We start from the raw sequence: 17,687 nt of genomic DNA on the forward strand, positions 1-17,687 counted from the left end.
GAATGGTTAGGTGTTCAACAATCCCATTTCTTCTTGAACATAAAGGAAGAAAACATTTACCAGCTCTTCTGCAGTTCATTTGGATCCCATTTGACTGAGTGTCAGCCAACAGGATATAAAAGGAATTATGTCACATTGAGGTCTGGTTATCAAACTTCCTGTTTCTGCCGTGACAGTGGAAGCCGGATGGTAGAAATGGTAATATCAAAAGATTGGAGAATTCTGAACCACTGAGTCATCGTTACCTGGTAGAGACCTATCCAGGAAAACTGGCCAGTCTCAGACCAATGCATGAATGATAAATAAATCATTGAACTACTGGGATTTGGGGAGTTGCATTACAGCATTGAGCATCTGTTACTCTGATACATAAAACAAAGTCATTGTATTTGTGTTACTACATTGCATTTACTAATACAAATCCACTGAACACTTACAATGTGCTAAAAAGTTTGCTTAATGCTATGCATATATTACTTGGATCAACCATAATACTATGCACTGTGAGGCTAACCTAAAATAGGCTGGTCTTCCAAGAGTTAAATTAACAAAATTCATTGAAAGACATTAGCCATCTATACATACATTGCTGATACAAATTTTTGTTAAACAGGTGCTCTGAATTTATTCCTAAACCACTAATTTTAATAAAAATAGAGCATATGCAAAAATCCCTGGTTTTATTTTTTATTTATTTTTAGTAAACAGACCACTATGGACTGGTTAAAATGTATTTTACAGCCATGTTTTAAGGGTTAGAAATAATTTTCATTATGGTATGTTTCTCTATTTTATAACTTTAATTAAATTTTTGATTTCTGTTCCAAACACTGCAATATAAGACAGTATAAAACACATTTTAATCATTAAATTTGTGGATAATTTTGTGATTTTTCAGGGCCTATAACACCAAGGGACTGATAATGGGGAATAATATACATAAAATGTACTTCAGAGAGTTCCACAAACTCTATCCTCAAGGATATTTTGCAATTCCACAACCAAGGAGCTAATGCAGACAATCAGGAAGTCTCATCAGGGCAGTGCTACACCTTTAAAGAGGAATTTGTCATCTGCACAGGTAAAATGAAGGACTTTTAAAGACAATTACACATGGCTAACTTTATTGAAGCGTATACTGAGAAAAACAGCATTGATACAGACATCATGTGCACTTGTAACCACAAAGTACAATACTTAGTAGAAACCGTTGTCATTTTCAAACCCATCTTAAAGCAAATATCAAGGGAATTTTAATTATTTGTGAAAGTATCAGGTTGGTTGCCTATTGTCCATCACTTTTGTGTAATATAAAATATAATAAGCAACATTATTTTGCCCTTAATTTCGTAATGTCCAGTGACTATGCTTCAAACAAATGTCATATTTAGCAACTACATCAATCACTTTCTTTAACTGTAAGAAGTCTAACACCTGGTTTTATCTTAAAGGTCTAAAAGTCCTTTCTTTCATATAGCCTCCACTCTCATATGGGGAAACAGACAATATAGAAATAAAGTACATGCAATTTGTCATGATAAACACTATGTGAACATAAATTTGTGTGACAAGATGGAGGGTCACTGAAGTGGGGGACGCTATTTTTATATATAATTCTACGTGGGATCTATGCAGGATGTTATATAAGGTAATGATAGATCTGACTAAAGAAGCCCGCTTTGCAAATTCTTGGAGAAAGCATATGTAGGTGGAAAGATGCCAAGGTGTAGACACATCTGGAGAATGGGAGGGACAGCCAGGAGGGCTGTGTGTCTGAATCTGAAGGAGCAAGGAAGAGAGCTGTAGGGGAAGTGTTCTCCAACAAATTGCCCAAAAAGCGATTCTTGGGATTTGTGTGTTTATAACTGACCCATCAACAAAGGGAAGTCAGTGAAGTAGAAGGGCCCCAGCTTTGTGAAAATATTGGGCTGTTTCCTCCTCTTGAGGTAAAGGAAAATGTCCTGAACAAGGTGCTCTAAGATCCTGGGTCTCATTCTGTGACTTCCCTCATCAGTGTGTGACCTGGAGTGCATCACTTCACTTGCAAAGCTTTTGCTATCATACTCCAGAGTATTTGTCTCTTTAAAACACCACCATTTACAGGTACTGGAAATATTAAATTCTCAGTATCTCTCCTATGGGTTACACCAGTGCCCTTTTTCTAATAGTCATTATGTCATAAATTGCATTTTTCAGATCCTTTTCTTTAGAAGACATACTTAACTTTCCAAAAGTTACTTTGGAAATGTAGGTAAACCGCCAAACAACTTATTTGTAGTGATCAACACACAGTAAGATTTTTTAAGATAAAAACAAAACACAAATAAAAACCTATTAGATTTTATATTTAATATAAATGTACTCATCTATTCAATTACTAATACAAGTTTATGATAATTCACATAAATCATTTAATAATAAATTTATCAGAAAAAAATGACCACCGTGAATAATCCCTTTAAATTCCACAACTAAACATCTTCCTCGTATCATTCTTCTGTCCATGATGCCAGCCGTTCCTCCTGAAGGTGTTTTAAAGGAGAGATGCTTGGTTTCCTATACTCAGCTGGTTTTAAGTCAACGGCTCTGAGCAGCACGCGTGCAGTGTTCTCTGAGAGCCGGACTCGTCTGCATCACAGCCCTTTCAACCTGGACTCTCCTGCCAGTCCAGTGGCTTTGCCTTTAGTGAAAAAGCACTTCCCAGAGTGACTTCACGCTGAATATCAATCTTGCAGCAGGAGCAACAGAGATCACTGACTAGTGCTGCTTTGTCTCTAAACCAACAGTTTCTCAGTGAACACTCTTTCTTCCTCTAGTCGCCTCTGTTCCCGTAGTTCAAAGTCTCTTCAAATGGTGTACACATGGGGAAGGCCATTCAGTGCAGGGAGAGCATAACATGTCAGGGCCTGCTGACCAGGGCCAGCAGGCAGCTCTGCCCTCCTTACCTGAGACCCTGGTTTCCCAGGAAACAGCCAGAGCCTCACTACAGAATTCGTCTGCTAATGTTTGGTTTCAATTTGCATATAAAGCTAAACTTACTTTGCTGCTGGTCTTTTGTTAAGTTCCCTTAAAAAGGCCCCTGGTAACTGGCTTCTTTACAAACTGGTTCTGACCCCATAAAGGAGTCACAGCGCTTCCAAAAAGAACAGAGTGTTTTAACTGGGATTCCCTGGCAAGAGTCCTGTGAGCGTGAACAGTGGAGTGACTAAGATGAATTCAGAAAATCTGCTTAAGTGAAAAGGAGCAAAGTCTTTGTATGTGTAATAAATTTGAAAGGGTGCCTGAATAAATTCTCCACAGTCAACAAAGGGTCTGCAAAGCCAGAAGAAAGGAAACTACTCTTTGATAGCAGTTAAGCCCATGGAGAGAAAGTCTTCCCTGTGGCTGGAAACAGGGCTTGACAAGGAACTGTGATCTTTAGTGCCTGGGCACTTGCAGAATGTCACCCAGTGGGTAGAGGTGATTTGCCATGAGCCTCACTCAATCCACTCAAGGCCCAGAAACTAGACTGAACATAATTTATAATCTAAATTAGATACTTTTGGCAATGAAAAAGGGTATAATTCAAATTTCTCCTAAGAAAACTAAGAGATATACTCACATAAATTTACTGTATGTTAAACTCACTTAGCAAATACTTATTTTATGAATACTCATTTATAATCCAATATTTTTTGGACAAATTGTTACTACTATAACATAAAGGAAAGTAAAATGGTCGGACAAAGTTGATGAATTTCAACATCATATAAACCTCAAAAATAGAATTTTAACAGGTATGAGTCAAAGGCTAAGCTATAATTTAATTTTACCTGCTGAATAAATGATGCAAAATACCAAGGAGAGTGTAAAAAGTTTCTTACAGCCTTTGAAGAAGGGAGAGTCCTAGTAACTAGACTCTAAGTGCAAAGTAGCAGGCCATACCTGTAACATTTGCAAAGAATGAAGCACCCAGCTTGACAAACAAAAGAAGACATTAACAAATTAGAGCACATAGGAGAATGAAAGCCCTCAGGGTGAACGGGAGGATAGAGAAAGGAGCCTGGAACCCTAGACTAGGAATAGAAAAAATTAGCAAGGAATTTGGAAGAAAAGACAATTTTAATATTCAAATAATTTGGACAATTGGATTTAGAAGGGAAAACTAATAAAGGGGTGATAGAATCCTTGGAAAAGCCAATCAAGATTTTGGTAAAGAGCTGAAACAGACTCTCTCAGACAAGGGTCGGTAACTTGTTCTGTAACAAGCCAGACAGTCAATGTTTCAGGCACAGTGACCACCTGGTCTCCTGCCTTTTCTCCACCTCGCCTCCCGGCACAGAAAGCCATACAGACATGTGAGTGTGACTCTGTTCCTAAAAAGAGAACTTCATATAATTTAATTTGCCAGAAAATATTCTTCTTCTGTTGAATTTTCAACCATTTAAAAATATTAAAACCAAACCACCATTAAAATGGAAAGGGAACCCACTATATGGGAGAACACAATTGCCAACGATACATCAGATAAGGGATTAATTTCCAAAGTATATAGAGTACTCATACAACTCAACAAAAGGAAGACAAAAAACCCAATTAAAAAATGGGCAGAGGACCTAAATAGACACCTCTCCAAACAGGACAAACAAATGGTCAAGAACATATGAAAAAATGCTTAACATCACTAATCATCAGAGAGATGCAAATTAAAACAACAATGAAGTATCACCTCACATCTGTCAGAATGGCCACCACCAACAAATCATCAAACAACAAGTGTTGGCGAGGGTGTGGAGAAAAGGGGACTCTCGTACACTGCTGGTGGGAATGCAGACTGGTGCAGCCACTATGGAAAACACTATGGAATTACCTCAAAAAATTTAAAAATTGAATTGCCATTTGACCCAGTGATCCCACATCTAGGAATATACCCTAAGATGCCTGAAACACCAATCAGAAAGAATATATTACCCCCATGTTCATAGCAGCACTATTTACAATAGCTAAGATCTGGAAACAGCCCAAGTGTCCATCAGTAGACAAATGGATAAAAACGTGGTGGTACATATACACAATGGAGTACTATGCAGCGGTAAGAAAGAAAGATCTCTTATCCTTTCAGACAACATGGAGGGACCTGGAGAATATTATTCTAAGCGAAAGAAGCCAATCAGAGAAATACAAATATCACATGATCTTGCTTATTTGTGGTATATAATGAACAAAACAAACTGATTAACAGAATAGACTCAGAGACATAGTAGTAAGGTACAGACTGACAAACCTCAGAAGGGGGGTCGGGGGAGAGGCAAAGGAAGAGATAAACCACGTAACTTACGTGCAGGTATGCATAACCATGGACATAGAAAACAATGCTGGGGATGGGGGGCAGGATGGGAGAAGGGGATCAATGGGGGGAAAAGGAGAAACATTTGTAAAAAAAATAAGTTAATAAAAAAATATATATTAAAGTCATTCTTCGCCCCTAGCTACACAAAAGAGATGGTGGACCAAATTTGGCCCACAGGTCATAAGTGGGCCGATCTAAGATAATACATCATGATTCACAAAAATGAGAAATAAAAATCAACAAAAGAGGAAACTATACATTAGAAATATTTGGCAAGCAGCCAGTTATAAAATATGAAGATGTTAGTTTTATAATATTCTAAATGTCAGCATTTTTAGTAGTCCACGTGTGCCTTTCTAATTAGTCCTAATTAATACAATGTGGTAAGACTTTATTTAGCTAAAGTTACCTGTTTTCTAAGGTGTTGGCTGCTGGGTAAAACTTTTGTAAACCAACTTCATCAACATAATTTACATGAAATTTTAGGTGGACAGTTTGTGTTTTGACAAATGTGTACACCCAGGTAACCACCTTGGTTTATTAGTTTTCATAGAAGAGTTTGCTGGCAATTTGTTTGGACAGTATTAAATCTATAAATCAATCTGTAGATAATTGACATCTTAATAATATTGAGTTTCCCAGTCTAAGAATATGACAAATCTCTCTAAATATCTATCTTTTTAATTTTTCATAATATTTTGTAAATCTCAGTATATAGATCTTGTATACATTCATTAAATTTATCACTATGTTTACTTTGTTACTTTTGATGCTGTGATATATTGTATAAACAGAAATATTTTCTAATTGTTAGTTGCTTCTATACAGAAATATATGGTTTGAGTTTTACTGTATTGCTTTATTGCTCATTTGTTAATTTTATTAATTATGCCCTTATCTTTATTTTTTCCTTCCTTCCATTATAAAATTTGTTTCTGACCTTGTATTCTCTGGTCTTGCTAAAATTTACCAATTCTACGAGGGTGGTGTTGTCTATTGTTGTAAATATTTTTTAGGATTCTCAGTGTAGATGATTTTATAATCTGCAAATACAGACGGTTTTACTTTTTTCTTTGTAATCTGTATAGTTTTCTTTTGTTTCTTAATTTACTCTACTGGCTAGAACACCACAAAATGAACATTCTTATTCTGTTCCTAACCTTAGGGAACAATGTTTTGCCCTTCATTTTTAAGTGCAATGATGGCTGAAAATAGTAAGTCAATAGTATGCTCTCATTTTCCCCTGACACTGAAGCAACTAACAATATCATGTAAAGTAAAAATATCAGTGGTAACACATTAAGGAGAATTGAGTGCATGTCTTTTGATTTTACACAATTTTCCTTTTACATTTTCTTCATTTCTGAATGTAACTCTACAGAATTCTAACTGTACGAAATACACACTGATTCTACACTATCAGTGACTGGCACGACCAGGGCCTTTTCCTCTGGTAGTTTGAATGGAAATTTCAGAGAGACAAACAGCAGCTCAGTTAAGAAGACATGTAAAGCAAAAAGTCTTCTTTCAGTCATGAGGAAAAGACGCTGTGGTGGAGAATGAACGAAGTTCAGAGAAATCATGACAACACACATAATGTAAATCAAGAAAATCATATACAGTTTCAGTGGAGGCCATAAACCTATCCATTTCTGTAGGTACAGTAGACTAGACACTAGGCGTTTCTTGGCTATGTAAACAGAAGTTTTATATTGAACTGTGCTCCAATTCTAGTAACCATGTAAATGATTCATGTACAAAGGGTTTATGTAAAATGGGCTATATCAATAATTGTTTAATTGATTTTCCTTTGTTTTTCCAAAAATTAATTTCCTCAAGTGAGATGTCCAGAATGTGTTTCTATTTCCTAAAATATAAAGTTAGAAAACTAACAGAAAATCTAAACTTAATGACGGTCCTATGGTCCTGAAAATCTGCATATTAGGCTTTGGAAACTGTCTCTGTATTTTCTATGTGCTTTTGATGACTCACATATAAAAATTCACAGACAAAATAGATGAAGTCTACATTCTGAATGGTACCTGCTGCAAGAGAAATGTTTGCTGACTCTCTTTCTTGTTTTGAGGAAAAGGGTTACTCTCTCAAAATCTAATTAATTTGTCCTTTTAAAATTTCCTCTATTTCAGGTTAAGCACCTTTTACCAAAAAAATAAGCCATTGAGAGTCCTTCTTGCATGTTTCAATAGGTTAATAAAAACAAAATGCAGAATTTTGCTACTCGTTTAAAGTAATATGGATTCAAACACACAATTTGCATTAAATAATCTATAATTTAGATACCCAATGTTAACAAATGTAGGTCTCCTTTTATATAGACAGTGTATTGAGAAAAAACATAATTCTTTGTTTTGAACCTCATCCTTCAAGTTACTCTTTGGGCTTTGATTTCATGGTGCTCCATGAGCATAGGTAACAGCTTCTATAGGTAACATTCTTCAAGATACAGTACAGTATAGGTGAAAATAATAAGCAGCTTCTGAAAGTAAAATAGTGTACTTACAGTGGTAATAGCAATAGTAGCTATCTTCTTATAAGAGACTATTATTTACTAAGTACCAAGTAAATTTCTTTTAGCTTATTTCATCAGCATAATCATCTTTTAAAGTAGGTTTAATACCAAGTCTATTTCACAAAGAAGGAGACAGGTTCAGTAAGCTATGTTACTTGTTTTAGTCAACTATATTATTATATGGACTCCCAATAATTATAAAATTTATATATAGATATGAAACACCAAATAGATAAAAAAAATATTTACTATTTCCTACTCTATAACCTCATTTTCCAAACAATGAATCCAGTAGAGAATAGTAATAGTAAATGTCACAGTATTTATCTTAAAACTTTCAAAAATAATCTGAAGAATTGCTAAAGTAATTATTCAACAAAATAAAAAAGTAAAGGCAGATATAATCATATTTTTATAACACTACTTATAAAATATCAGGCTCTGATCTTAAGTTAGTATTTTATTGTCTCAAGGGCACTGAAGAACACTCATGAAAATTCAGACTGAGATAGGATTTTGTGATTCTCACCAACATCCTCAAGATCATAGCCTATCCCTCCCTGAACTTGCATAATTTAAATCTATTGCCCTAGTGTTGACACTTTTTGATACGCTCCTCAAAAGTTTTGCATTTCTAAGATCAGGATATTGGTCAGCATTAAATTTGACTATATAAAGAAATGGTTATACCAGATCAATTTTATCTTTTATGATAAAGGGACAGTCCTCAAAGGGAAAATAAAGTGGCTTTCATTAATAGTGTGCCTGAGGCAGACCTCCACTTGCATCTTCTAATCCAATTAGCCGAGCATGGGGTGTGTGGCTCATCCTCCAAGGAGTCCCTGTGACAGTTCTGCCAAAGGTCCCCTAGAGGCTGCCTGTAAGAGGGGCAATGAAGGACAGAGGAGATGGTCCTTCACGGTTTCAGGTATAGTAGCTCTGTTTTTATCTGTTTTGTCATTTTGGCCATTAAATGTGTTTGAAGAAAATATATCTCTACCTCAAAATTTAAAAAAAATTATTTCAAACCATACTTACTGATATGATCTCAGCAACACGGAACACCAGACTCTAGGGGTTCTTAATATTAATGTCCTTAATGGAGCTATCTAGCAAGCTTATAGGCAGATGAACGGCCAGTATAGTGCAATATTTTTATTAGTAATATAGATGAAGGAACTAAAACTATAATCTCATGTTTCTAATTGATGCTAATTTAGGTATGTTTAACAACAAAATTTTACAGCAACATGATAAATTATATAAAGAATCATTTAGAAATACAATGAAGTTTAATTGGGTTAAGATTTAGGACCAAGAACAAACACATCAAATCAAAATGGAGAAGGAATATATAAGCAAAACAAGGTAAATATTTATATTTTTAAAAGTCATTGTCTATCCAACTATCATGGTGTTAAGGAAGGGAAAAAATAGGCTAAGAACAGTCGACTGTATTAATAGCAATTACATAAAAAACAAGTTTTCCACTTTATTTAACACTGGACAGGCCCTAAGTAGAGTACACTTTTTGATTGTCTTATCTGAGAAGTTTGTTGAAAAGTTAAGTAAGGACTAGCAAAGAACACAGCATATTCAATTATTCCTAAAAGGAAAAGCTAAAAGAAATGGAAGTATTTACACCTTAAAAAAAGAGATGACTATAAAGAAAAATTATTGCCCTCTAAGACTGTTAATAATTACAATAAATTGTTCTCCTGCCCTACAGAGTGCGCTGAATATAGGGGGTGTACAGAAAAAATGGCAAAATGATTTGATATGCTTTGAGTAAGGCATTTAGATAATAAGAAAATTTATAAATAATGGAACATCAAAATGGGAGACATTATAAGACTTTTTTTAAATCCCTTTTATAGGAAAAAATGCATTCCCAATCCTGATTTACCTATACTATTTCACTGATGTATCTTCTCTAACCTCCACCCATTTTCACTCTAAGATTATTTGTTAAAATTCACATGTCTTCTTCACACTCTGTTCCAGTCCTTATTCTAGCTCTCCTCCCAATTTTGGGTTATTACTAGTCCGCTAGTGAACACAGGTAAGGTATAAAATCTTTCGTTAGAAGAAGAATGTATTCCCTAAGGTACTTGACAGTTCAGGCATAGCACGGGTCCAGTGCCACAGTTCTCAATCACATATGTAAAAGGTCTGAGCCAGCAGGGGATCACATCCACAACTCAGGACCAATGTAGATTAAAGTAGCTTTATTGCAATTGCCTGGGGGACAGGCAAGCTGAGTCTGAAAAGGGAGTCAGCCCTAAATAACAGTTGGAATGTAGGTTATATGCTCTGCTTCTAGTTTCTGGCAGTTCCTGCTGACTACTCTGCATGGCCGATTGTCCACTTTAGAGTTGGACTGGTCTGGTATCTTATTCTGCATCAGCTAGGTGGTTCCTGGCCTTGCAGATAATTCAGATAATCTGTACTCAACAGAAGGCTGAGCAAAGGTTATGCAAGGAATGCATTCTTCACAGTTTCCACTTTTTGCAGGCTTTTGCCTTTACCCTTTAAAACGTTATTAACTCTTTCATTATGAACAAATACTTCCAGGCTGCTCACAAATATATATCCTCAGGTTTATCTCTTATATGTATAATTGGCTTGCTTTCAGGTTTTCTCACACTCTGAAGAACTAGATCTTATATCTTGACAGCTCTAGTATTTCTCTACAGTTTCTTCCAGTAGCCTGCCAGGCTGCTCAATTTTTATTGACCTCTTTCCTTACAAGGTCTCCAAATGACACCATTTCTGTGAACTTCTCAGTGTAGCCTATGACATTCAGGATCGTTGGACACTAGAGATGTTCCTCCTGTATCTCTTCGGCACTTCTAGTTCCAAAGTATAGTCTTAAGAACAGTCAAATCCAGAGATTTTCTAATTGAACTCTACTCATACTTAATTAATTTCACTCACTAGACCTACCGGATCTTCTCACTGCAAGCACCTGCCAGTTTGCTTGAGGGGTGTGTATTTGGCCACAAGGGCTTGAATGGCCGAGGCAAGAGGCTCTGGTAACACCCCTGAAGAGAAGTAGCCTTTAACCAAGAATGAATAATTCTGAGGCATGGTCTACAGTATCCCTCACCCAAGTTCCCCAGTAATAACAAGCTGCAGTGACTCAAAAATACACCTTATTGGTTTCCTGCCCTTTCTTGCCTCATTTTCTCTTTCTCATTTGTTTCTACATAGAGTAACGATAACACAAATCCTTATTACACAGTCGGCTTCCAGGTAAACCTGTTCTAAGATAAGGTATCTGTATATCATTACCTGTATATTTTCCAAAGAACTTCCATTGTTTTTAAAATAAAATTAAAAAATATAGTCTACATTAACATTTTAGTAAAAACAAATAATCCTAGTTTCTGTATAGTCACTGTGCCCACCACCAATGGCTCGCCCTTGGGAAGCAAACTTACCCTTGGGAAGATGGTACATATTTCCTCAAAAAGACAATGTACAGACTAGGGCATTGGCTCCTGGAAGTTCCAAGTGAGATTTCTTACAGAACACTATGATTGTCTGATCCAGTATGGAAGGGATGGCTGATCCAGTATAAAAGGGATGGCCATAGAAATAACTGGTAAAGACATTTTCCTACTAATTTTACTACCGTGATGAGAAAGATCCTTTCTGTTCTGTTCAAGAAGAAAAAGAATCTTACTATATGTATTTTTCTTTGGCTGCTGATCAAGCTATATGACAACTCAACATATTCTGCATACAATGAATCCTATCAATTTTGCACATAGGGCAGTTAAGTGTACTTATTTGCATAAGTTATGACCAAATGAACAAGTAAAAAATATTGCTTGTGACAGTAGATCTGACTTTGGGGATTATATGAATTTCTAAATTTCTAATGTATTTCAGCATGCACATTATGACATTAATATAAAATATTTCTTGTAACCATTCCAGGCATTCCAGATTGTAAAGAGTGCTACAATAATTCAATGGAAGCTAAATCAAACTTACCCGAATCATCATGACTGAACATCTGATATCATGAATTGTATCATAGATCTTCTTTGAGATATCCACAAATTGATTATCATCAAACACATCCAAAGAGTTTCTATTTAGGGCTTCCAAGGCAACATTCACTTGTGTCACAAACTCAGGAATGGCTATTAAAATTGATAAGAAAGAGAAGATTGGTCCAATTACATTTTCTGATTTCTAAACTTTCCAGGAAATAGAGAATCACATTTTTAAACAAATACTGGTTAATAGAATTTTTAATTATTTTTAATAGACAAAAATTTCAGCAGAATGATCTCAATCCTCAGAAAAGTAAAAAGAATCAATGACAAAAAGAGACATTTTTACAGAAATATTTTAAAAGGTTATCCTTCTCCATTAGATCATTTTTGTTTTTAGCCAAGCCTAGGACCATATAATCATTTCTCATCCTATCCAATATGAGCCCCGGTAAATTCCAAAAAGAATTGATGTGGATAACAGTTAAAATTGTAAATAAAGATATTTAAAGAAATAAGTAATTTGAGTTGCTAAATAGAAAAAACTTTAATTAAAGGTATTAATTATATATCATAGAAATAATAAAAATACTGTAAATATTTTTGGGTAAGATATTTTTCCTATTCTCAAATCATCAAAAAAATTGGCAATCTTATATGCTTAATGTTTCTAGCTAAAATAACATAGCATGGAATGGGTGTAGGGATGCATCTATCAGTAATGCCAATTCCTAGATTGCCTTTTTTAAATTAAGAATTCAAAATAGTTCGGCCAGTGTGGCTCAGTGGTTGACCATTGACCCATGCACCAAGAGATCGCTGGTTTGATTCCCGGTCAGGGCACATGCCCAGGTTGTGGGCCCAATCCCCAGTGGGAGACATGCAGGAGGTGGCCAATTGATGTTCTCTCTCATCGATGTTTCTATCTCTCTCTCCCTCTCTCTAAAAAAAACAATAAAAAGAAATAACAAGATCAAAAAGATTTCAAAATAGTCTCAATTTAAATTTTTCTCCAAGTTTACTTTTAAGGTCAGTGATAGTAATATTCATTAACTCTTTACTAGATTTAAATCACTTTTCTAAGTGTCCACTGTGATTAAATCTTAAAACAACCCAAGCATTAATCTGGAGTTAATAGTTGAATGACAAAGACAGAGAACTCAATAATCCTGCCCAGGGTCCTTCTGCTAATATATAGCAGAACAGATTGAACTCAGACTGCCAGAATGCTGAGTCTACACTAAACTACTATTGTGTATTATATTATATTTAGGAAACTTCTGCTCCATGTGAAGATGAAGGAGAAAAACATATAAGAGCAATGATTCTAAACCTGGAAGATAGAAATACTTTATCTGGTACAAAATATCAATAAATATATATTTTTTCTACACATAAATCTCTATTTGCATGTATGGCACATCATTTCTTGCAATCCTACCTGTGATGTTCTTGATATGGGGATATAACATTGGTAATATACATGGAAACTCATATATTATCTAGTCCCCTTTTCCACCTACTAAATGTATCATCTATACCCTACTTTTAGCCACTATACCCACCAGGATTATCCACTGTGCTCTTCTCCCTTGTCCATTCGCTAGGCATACTGTCCAATAAAAAGTGGTACCTGGCCACATGTGATTATTAAAATTAAATTTCTTGCAGTTAAATGAAATTTAAAATTCAGTTCCTTAATCGCACCACAGTTTAAGTGCTTGGTGGACACATGCAGCTATTGACTACTGTTTTGAGAGTGGAGATATAAAACACTTGTATCACCACAAAATATTCTACTAGATAATAGTACTCTGTCGTGAGATTTCATTAAATAGTGTCTCACTTCCAGTGGATAGGATAACAAAGCAAAGGAGGAAACTCACACCACTTTGCCTAGAAGAAATAGTTTCAAATGACAGTTCCCATTTATATGAATGTGATTCCCAAACGATATCTCTAATCTTGATCATTTATCCTGAATTCGAGAATTGAATAGTTCATGGTCAATTGCAAAATACTATCTGAATTTTCATAACTCCTCCAATTCTTTTTACCTAAACCTAAACACATTTTTTTTTTCTACCTGGAAAACCCAATTTTCTTCTACTATTTTTTATCTTGGTGCCCAGTCACCCTGAAAAAAAAATCAAGGTGTTTTCTTTGATCTCCCACTCTTCTTCACCCTATTTCCAAAGTCCACTGAGTGCAATATCTTCCACCATGTAAACCTCTTTACATCCATTGCCAATTCTGGACAACTGCCTCTAGCCACTATTATGTCTTATTTCAGTTCTCACCATAGTCCTCCTGCCACAGTTCTCATCCTTTAGACTCATTTGAAATATAACCTTATTGATAAAACCTACTCATCATTAGTACAGCAGTATCTGCCACAAATAGATGCTTGATTCACTGTTTCATGAATGAGTCATGTCACCACTCTGTTTAAAATGATCTCAATGGTTTTTTGAAACTTTTTCCTTTTTGTACCCTAGTGCCTAGCCTGGCATATAGTAGATAAGTAATGGAATGAAATGAGTAATTGAACAATTGAATGAATGAATATAATATACAAAAGCCAGACAAAAATGTAGGTACAATGCATCATGTTCAGTGTGCACTTCAATGTGCTTTAGGTTTTGTTCACACTTGGGAATCTCCAAAAATATATTCATGTGGACTTATAAGAATATTCAGCATTATCTATGACTTCTATCTTTACTTTGTTTCGTGTTGAGAGAAGAGAACTCTTAAGAAAACATATCCATATTCATGTTCTAGGGGTGAAGAGCCAACCCTCACCAAAACTGCTACCCCAAAGAATAGGACAAAGTGGCTCCTAATCACTTTGACAACCTGTTAATCCTAAAGACACAGCTAAATACAGAGACGTGATCTCAAAACCTGGAAGGTCTGTTGTTAACAAAATTTCATTCATAATCTTGGCCAATAAAAAATCAGAAGAGGGGGTGGTGGGGGGTTGGAAGAGATAAACCACAGAACTTATATGCGTGTATGCATAACCAATGGACAACAAAGCCGGGACCGGGCGGGGGGGATGGAGAGGAGGGTGTCAATGGGGAAAAATAGGAGAAACATCCATAACAAAAATAAATTAATAAAAAAATTATTTTAAAAAAAAGTTTTTTCTCACCTACCAAGCAAGTGTGCAGAACAAATAATTTAACTCTTTCTAGCAACATCTTCAATCTGTTACTACACCTCTACAATAATGAAACTGTTTCATTATCTTCATATGTGGATCTTGGCATTAAAAAAGACAAACATAAAATCATGTAAAGATCTAGTTTCACTGTCACACGAGATAATGTGAGAAAGATTTAGCGTATTTTAAAGAAAATAGCCTTTTCATTATTGCAACATGACTTCATTTTAAAGTCCTCTTGGGGCTTTTTACTAATAAACTAGTATTAGCTCCAATTAAAATAAAATCTTGCAGAAGCAAATGTTTAATTTCTGAAGTACAGATGGAAACTACTACTTTTTCACTCTAATAGCATAAATGAACTATTCAAAGCTGATATGTAATATATTTCTCATTTCATTAGCTTAAACATCAGCTGTGGGTGTGCTCTGGACATATGGTTGCTTGGATCAGACTGCGAGTGAATCTTTTTAATGCTTTCAAGAAAATACAAAGTGAATATAATTAAGTAGCCAGTTAATGGTAATTTAGAAGGAATAACAAGTTGACAACCCTGTCTTGAATCCATAATCTACCAAAGTTTCAAGAAAATATGGTCCACACATAATGTACCATCATGTTATACAATTGATCAAAAGAGGAATACCTGAAACAAATGCACTCTAATCAATTGAAATGCCGGGTAGGATAAACTACCCTGAAGTTTGGTGCATAGATATACTAAACAAAGGTAGCTTTTGGGTCAATACATTTCAGCCTCAAAGTATCTTGTCTATTTTATATTGCCAAATTAAAAGGCAGTTCTGAACTCTTTAGAGGTCTGTATGTTCTCTATCGACTTTATTCAGAATATAAAGAATGGCTAATATTCTTTGCTCACTCATCTTGGCACTGTGCTGAGCATTTTATATGCATTGTCTCATTTAATCTACACAGTAGCCCTGTGAGGCAGGAAATATTGCTATCCTGATTTTACAGATGAGAAAACTGAGGTCACACAGCTAATAACTGGTGGGCTGGTAATTGGGACTCCAGAGACTGCGCTCTGAACACCAAAGTCGCACTGTTTCCTTTTGATAAGTAAAATCCTTGTTTCTAAATTTCAGGGTACTTTGGGAATTAATGTTAATTGTGTGTCAATGAGGTTAAAAACCAATAAGGCCAACTTTGCCTAGGCCTTGAGTCTCCCTCTGGTAGTTAGCCAAGAATATTTTATCCCTTCTTAATCCTTGCTATGTTTATCACATGCATTTGAAAGTAGACAAGGTTACATAATTATTGGATTTAATAGTTCAGAAAGAATTCAGCCTTCCTTACAGGTTATCATCTCCCATGATGCCACCAAATTATGTTTTCCATCATAAATAAAATGCCGATTAAAATAGTATTTTTCAAAGAAATAGTTAAATTAGAAATACTAATAATGAAGGAATTTAGCTTCGAAAGTTAATGTAATGCTGCCATCATTTCTTTACATTATGCCAAGTGGGAAGAAAGCAATAAAAGCAGAAAGTAAAATTAAGCATATGCATGACATCTACAACTGCCTTATACCCTTCGTTTAAAAAAAAATTATGGAACTTTGATCATGATGGTTCATGTTTTTTAATATTTAAGAAGCCAATATTATGCATGAGAAGTGTGTTTGATCCCTCACAGATTATATATCATAAAACGCAATGACTGGTGAGAATTTTGCCATTTTTCAATTGAAAGAATCAAGGATCTGAGTGAATGAGTGCTTTATGAAACATTACACAGTTAGTAAGAGCAGTACTTCCAGCCTCAATGTTCTACTCTACAGCTACCTTTCAAACCTCTGGAATACTTCCAAAAATTAACAACTAAAAAATAAAATAACAAGAGAAAAGACTTTATCATGGCTTCTTAATACTGATACACTTTTTCCTTCTGGCAGAGATCATTTTTCTACATAGGAAACTCTAGGTCATTTAATTAGCCTGATTCTCCAGCCTTGGGTATCTCCAGTGACAGAGACTTAGCTCTTTCCTATGGAGCTAAAATGTAAAAATCTTGATGTTTGTAAATGTTACTATCAATAAATAATAATCCTTCATTTAAATGTTTTAGAAAGTAGTCTAGACTACATAATATTAGATAAGGATATAGCTTTTTCACATGTTTTCTCATTGTTTTCAAATTTGTTTACATGACAATAATTGTTTTCAGTAGCTCTCAATCTTCCTAATGCTGCAACCCTTTAATAAAGTTCCTCATGTTGTGGTGACCCTCAACCATGAAATTATTTTCGTTGCTACTTCATAACTGTAATTTTGCTATTGTTATGTCTTAGGTGACCCCTGTGAAAGGGTCGTTTGACCCCCAAAGGGGTCACAAGCCACAGGTTGAGAACCGCTGACTTAAATGCTTATGACTTTTAATATTTAAAGCTGGACATGAACCAAGTGATGTTCTATGATCACCTTTGCTCCTTTTATACCACTGTGTTTTAATGGAGCTAACAAATTGCTTCTTCAAAAAATTTTTATGATTAATTTTGTGGTTTCTCAGTACAAAGTCTAAATATTTTATTTATCAATGCAATTGCCTACATTATCAAACATCTCAAAATCCATTAATTTAACTTTTTACCAGGTGGACTAGCCAGTCCTCAGCATGGCCCACAATGAC

General features: G+C 35.1%; 1 protein-coding gene across 1 annotated transcript in view; it reads right to left on the bottom strand.

Annotated features, from left to right (window-relative positions):
* The window catches only part of CTNNA3 (catenin alpha 3), a 1,555,380-nt gene that overhangs the window by 297,156 nt on the left and 1,240,537 nt on the right, over positions 1-17,687 (bottom strand). Inside the window, exon 13 of the mRNA XM_036264901.1 lies at positions 11,862-12,013. Coding sequence (XP_036120794.1) covers positions 11,862-12,013 — 152 coding nt within the window. The remainder of the gene's footprint in view (positions 1-11,861; positions 12,014-17,687) is intronic.

The sequence above is a fragment of the Molossus molossus genome, unplaced genomic scaffold (genome assembly GCF_014108415.1).
Source record: "Molossus molossus isolate mMolMol1 unplaced genomic scaffold, mMolMol1.p scaffold_m16_p_17, whole genome shotgun sequence".
NCBI classification, from domain to species: Eukaryota; Metazoa; Chordata; class Mammalia; order Chiroptera; family Molossidae; genus Molossus; species Molossus molossus.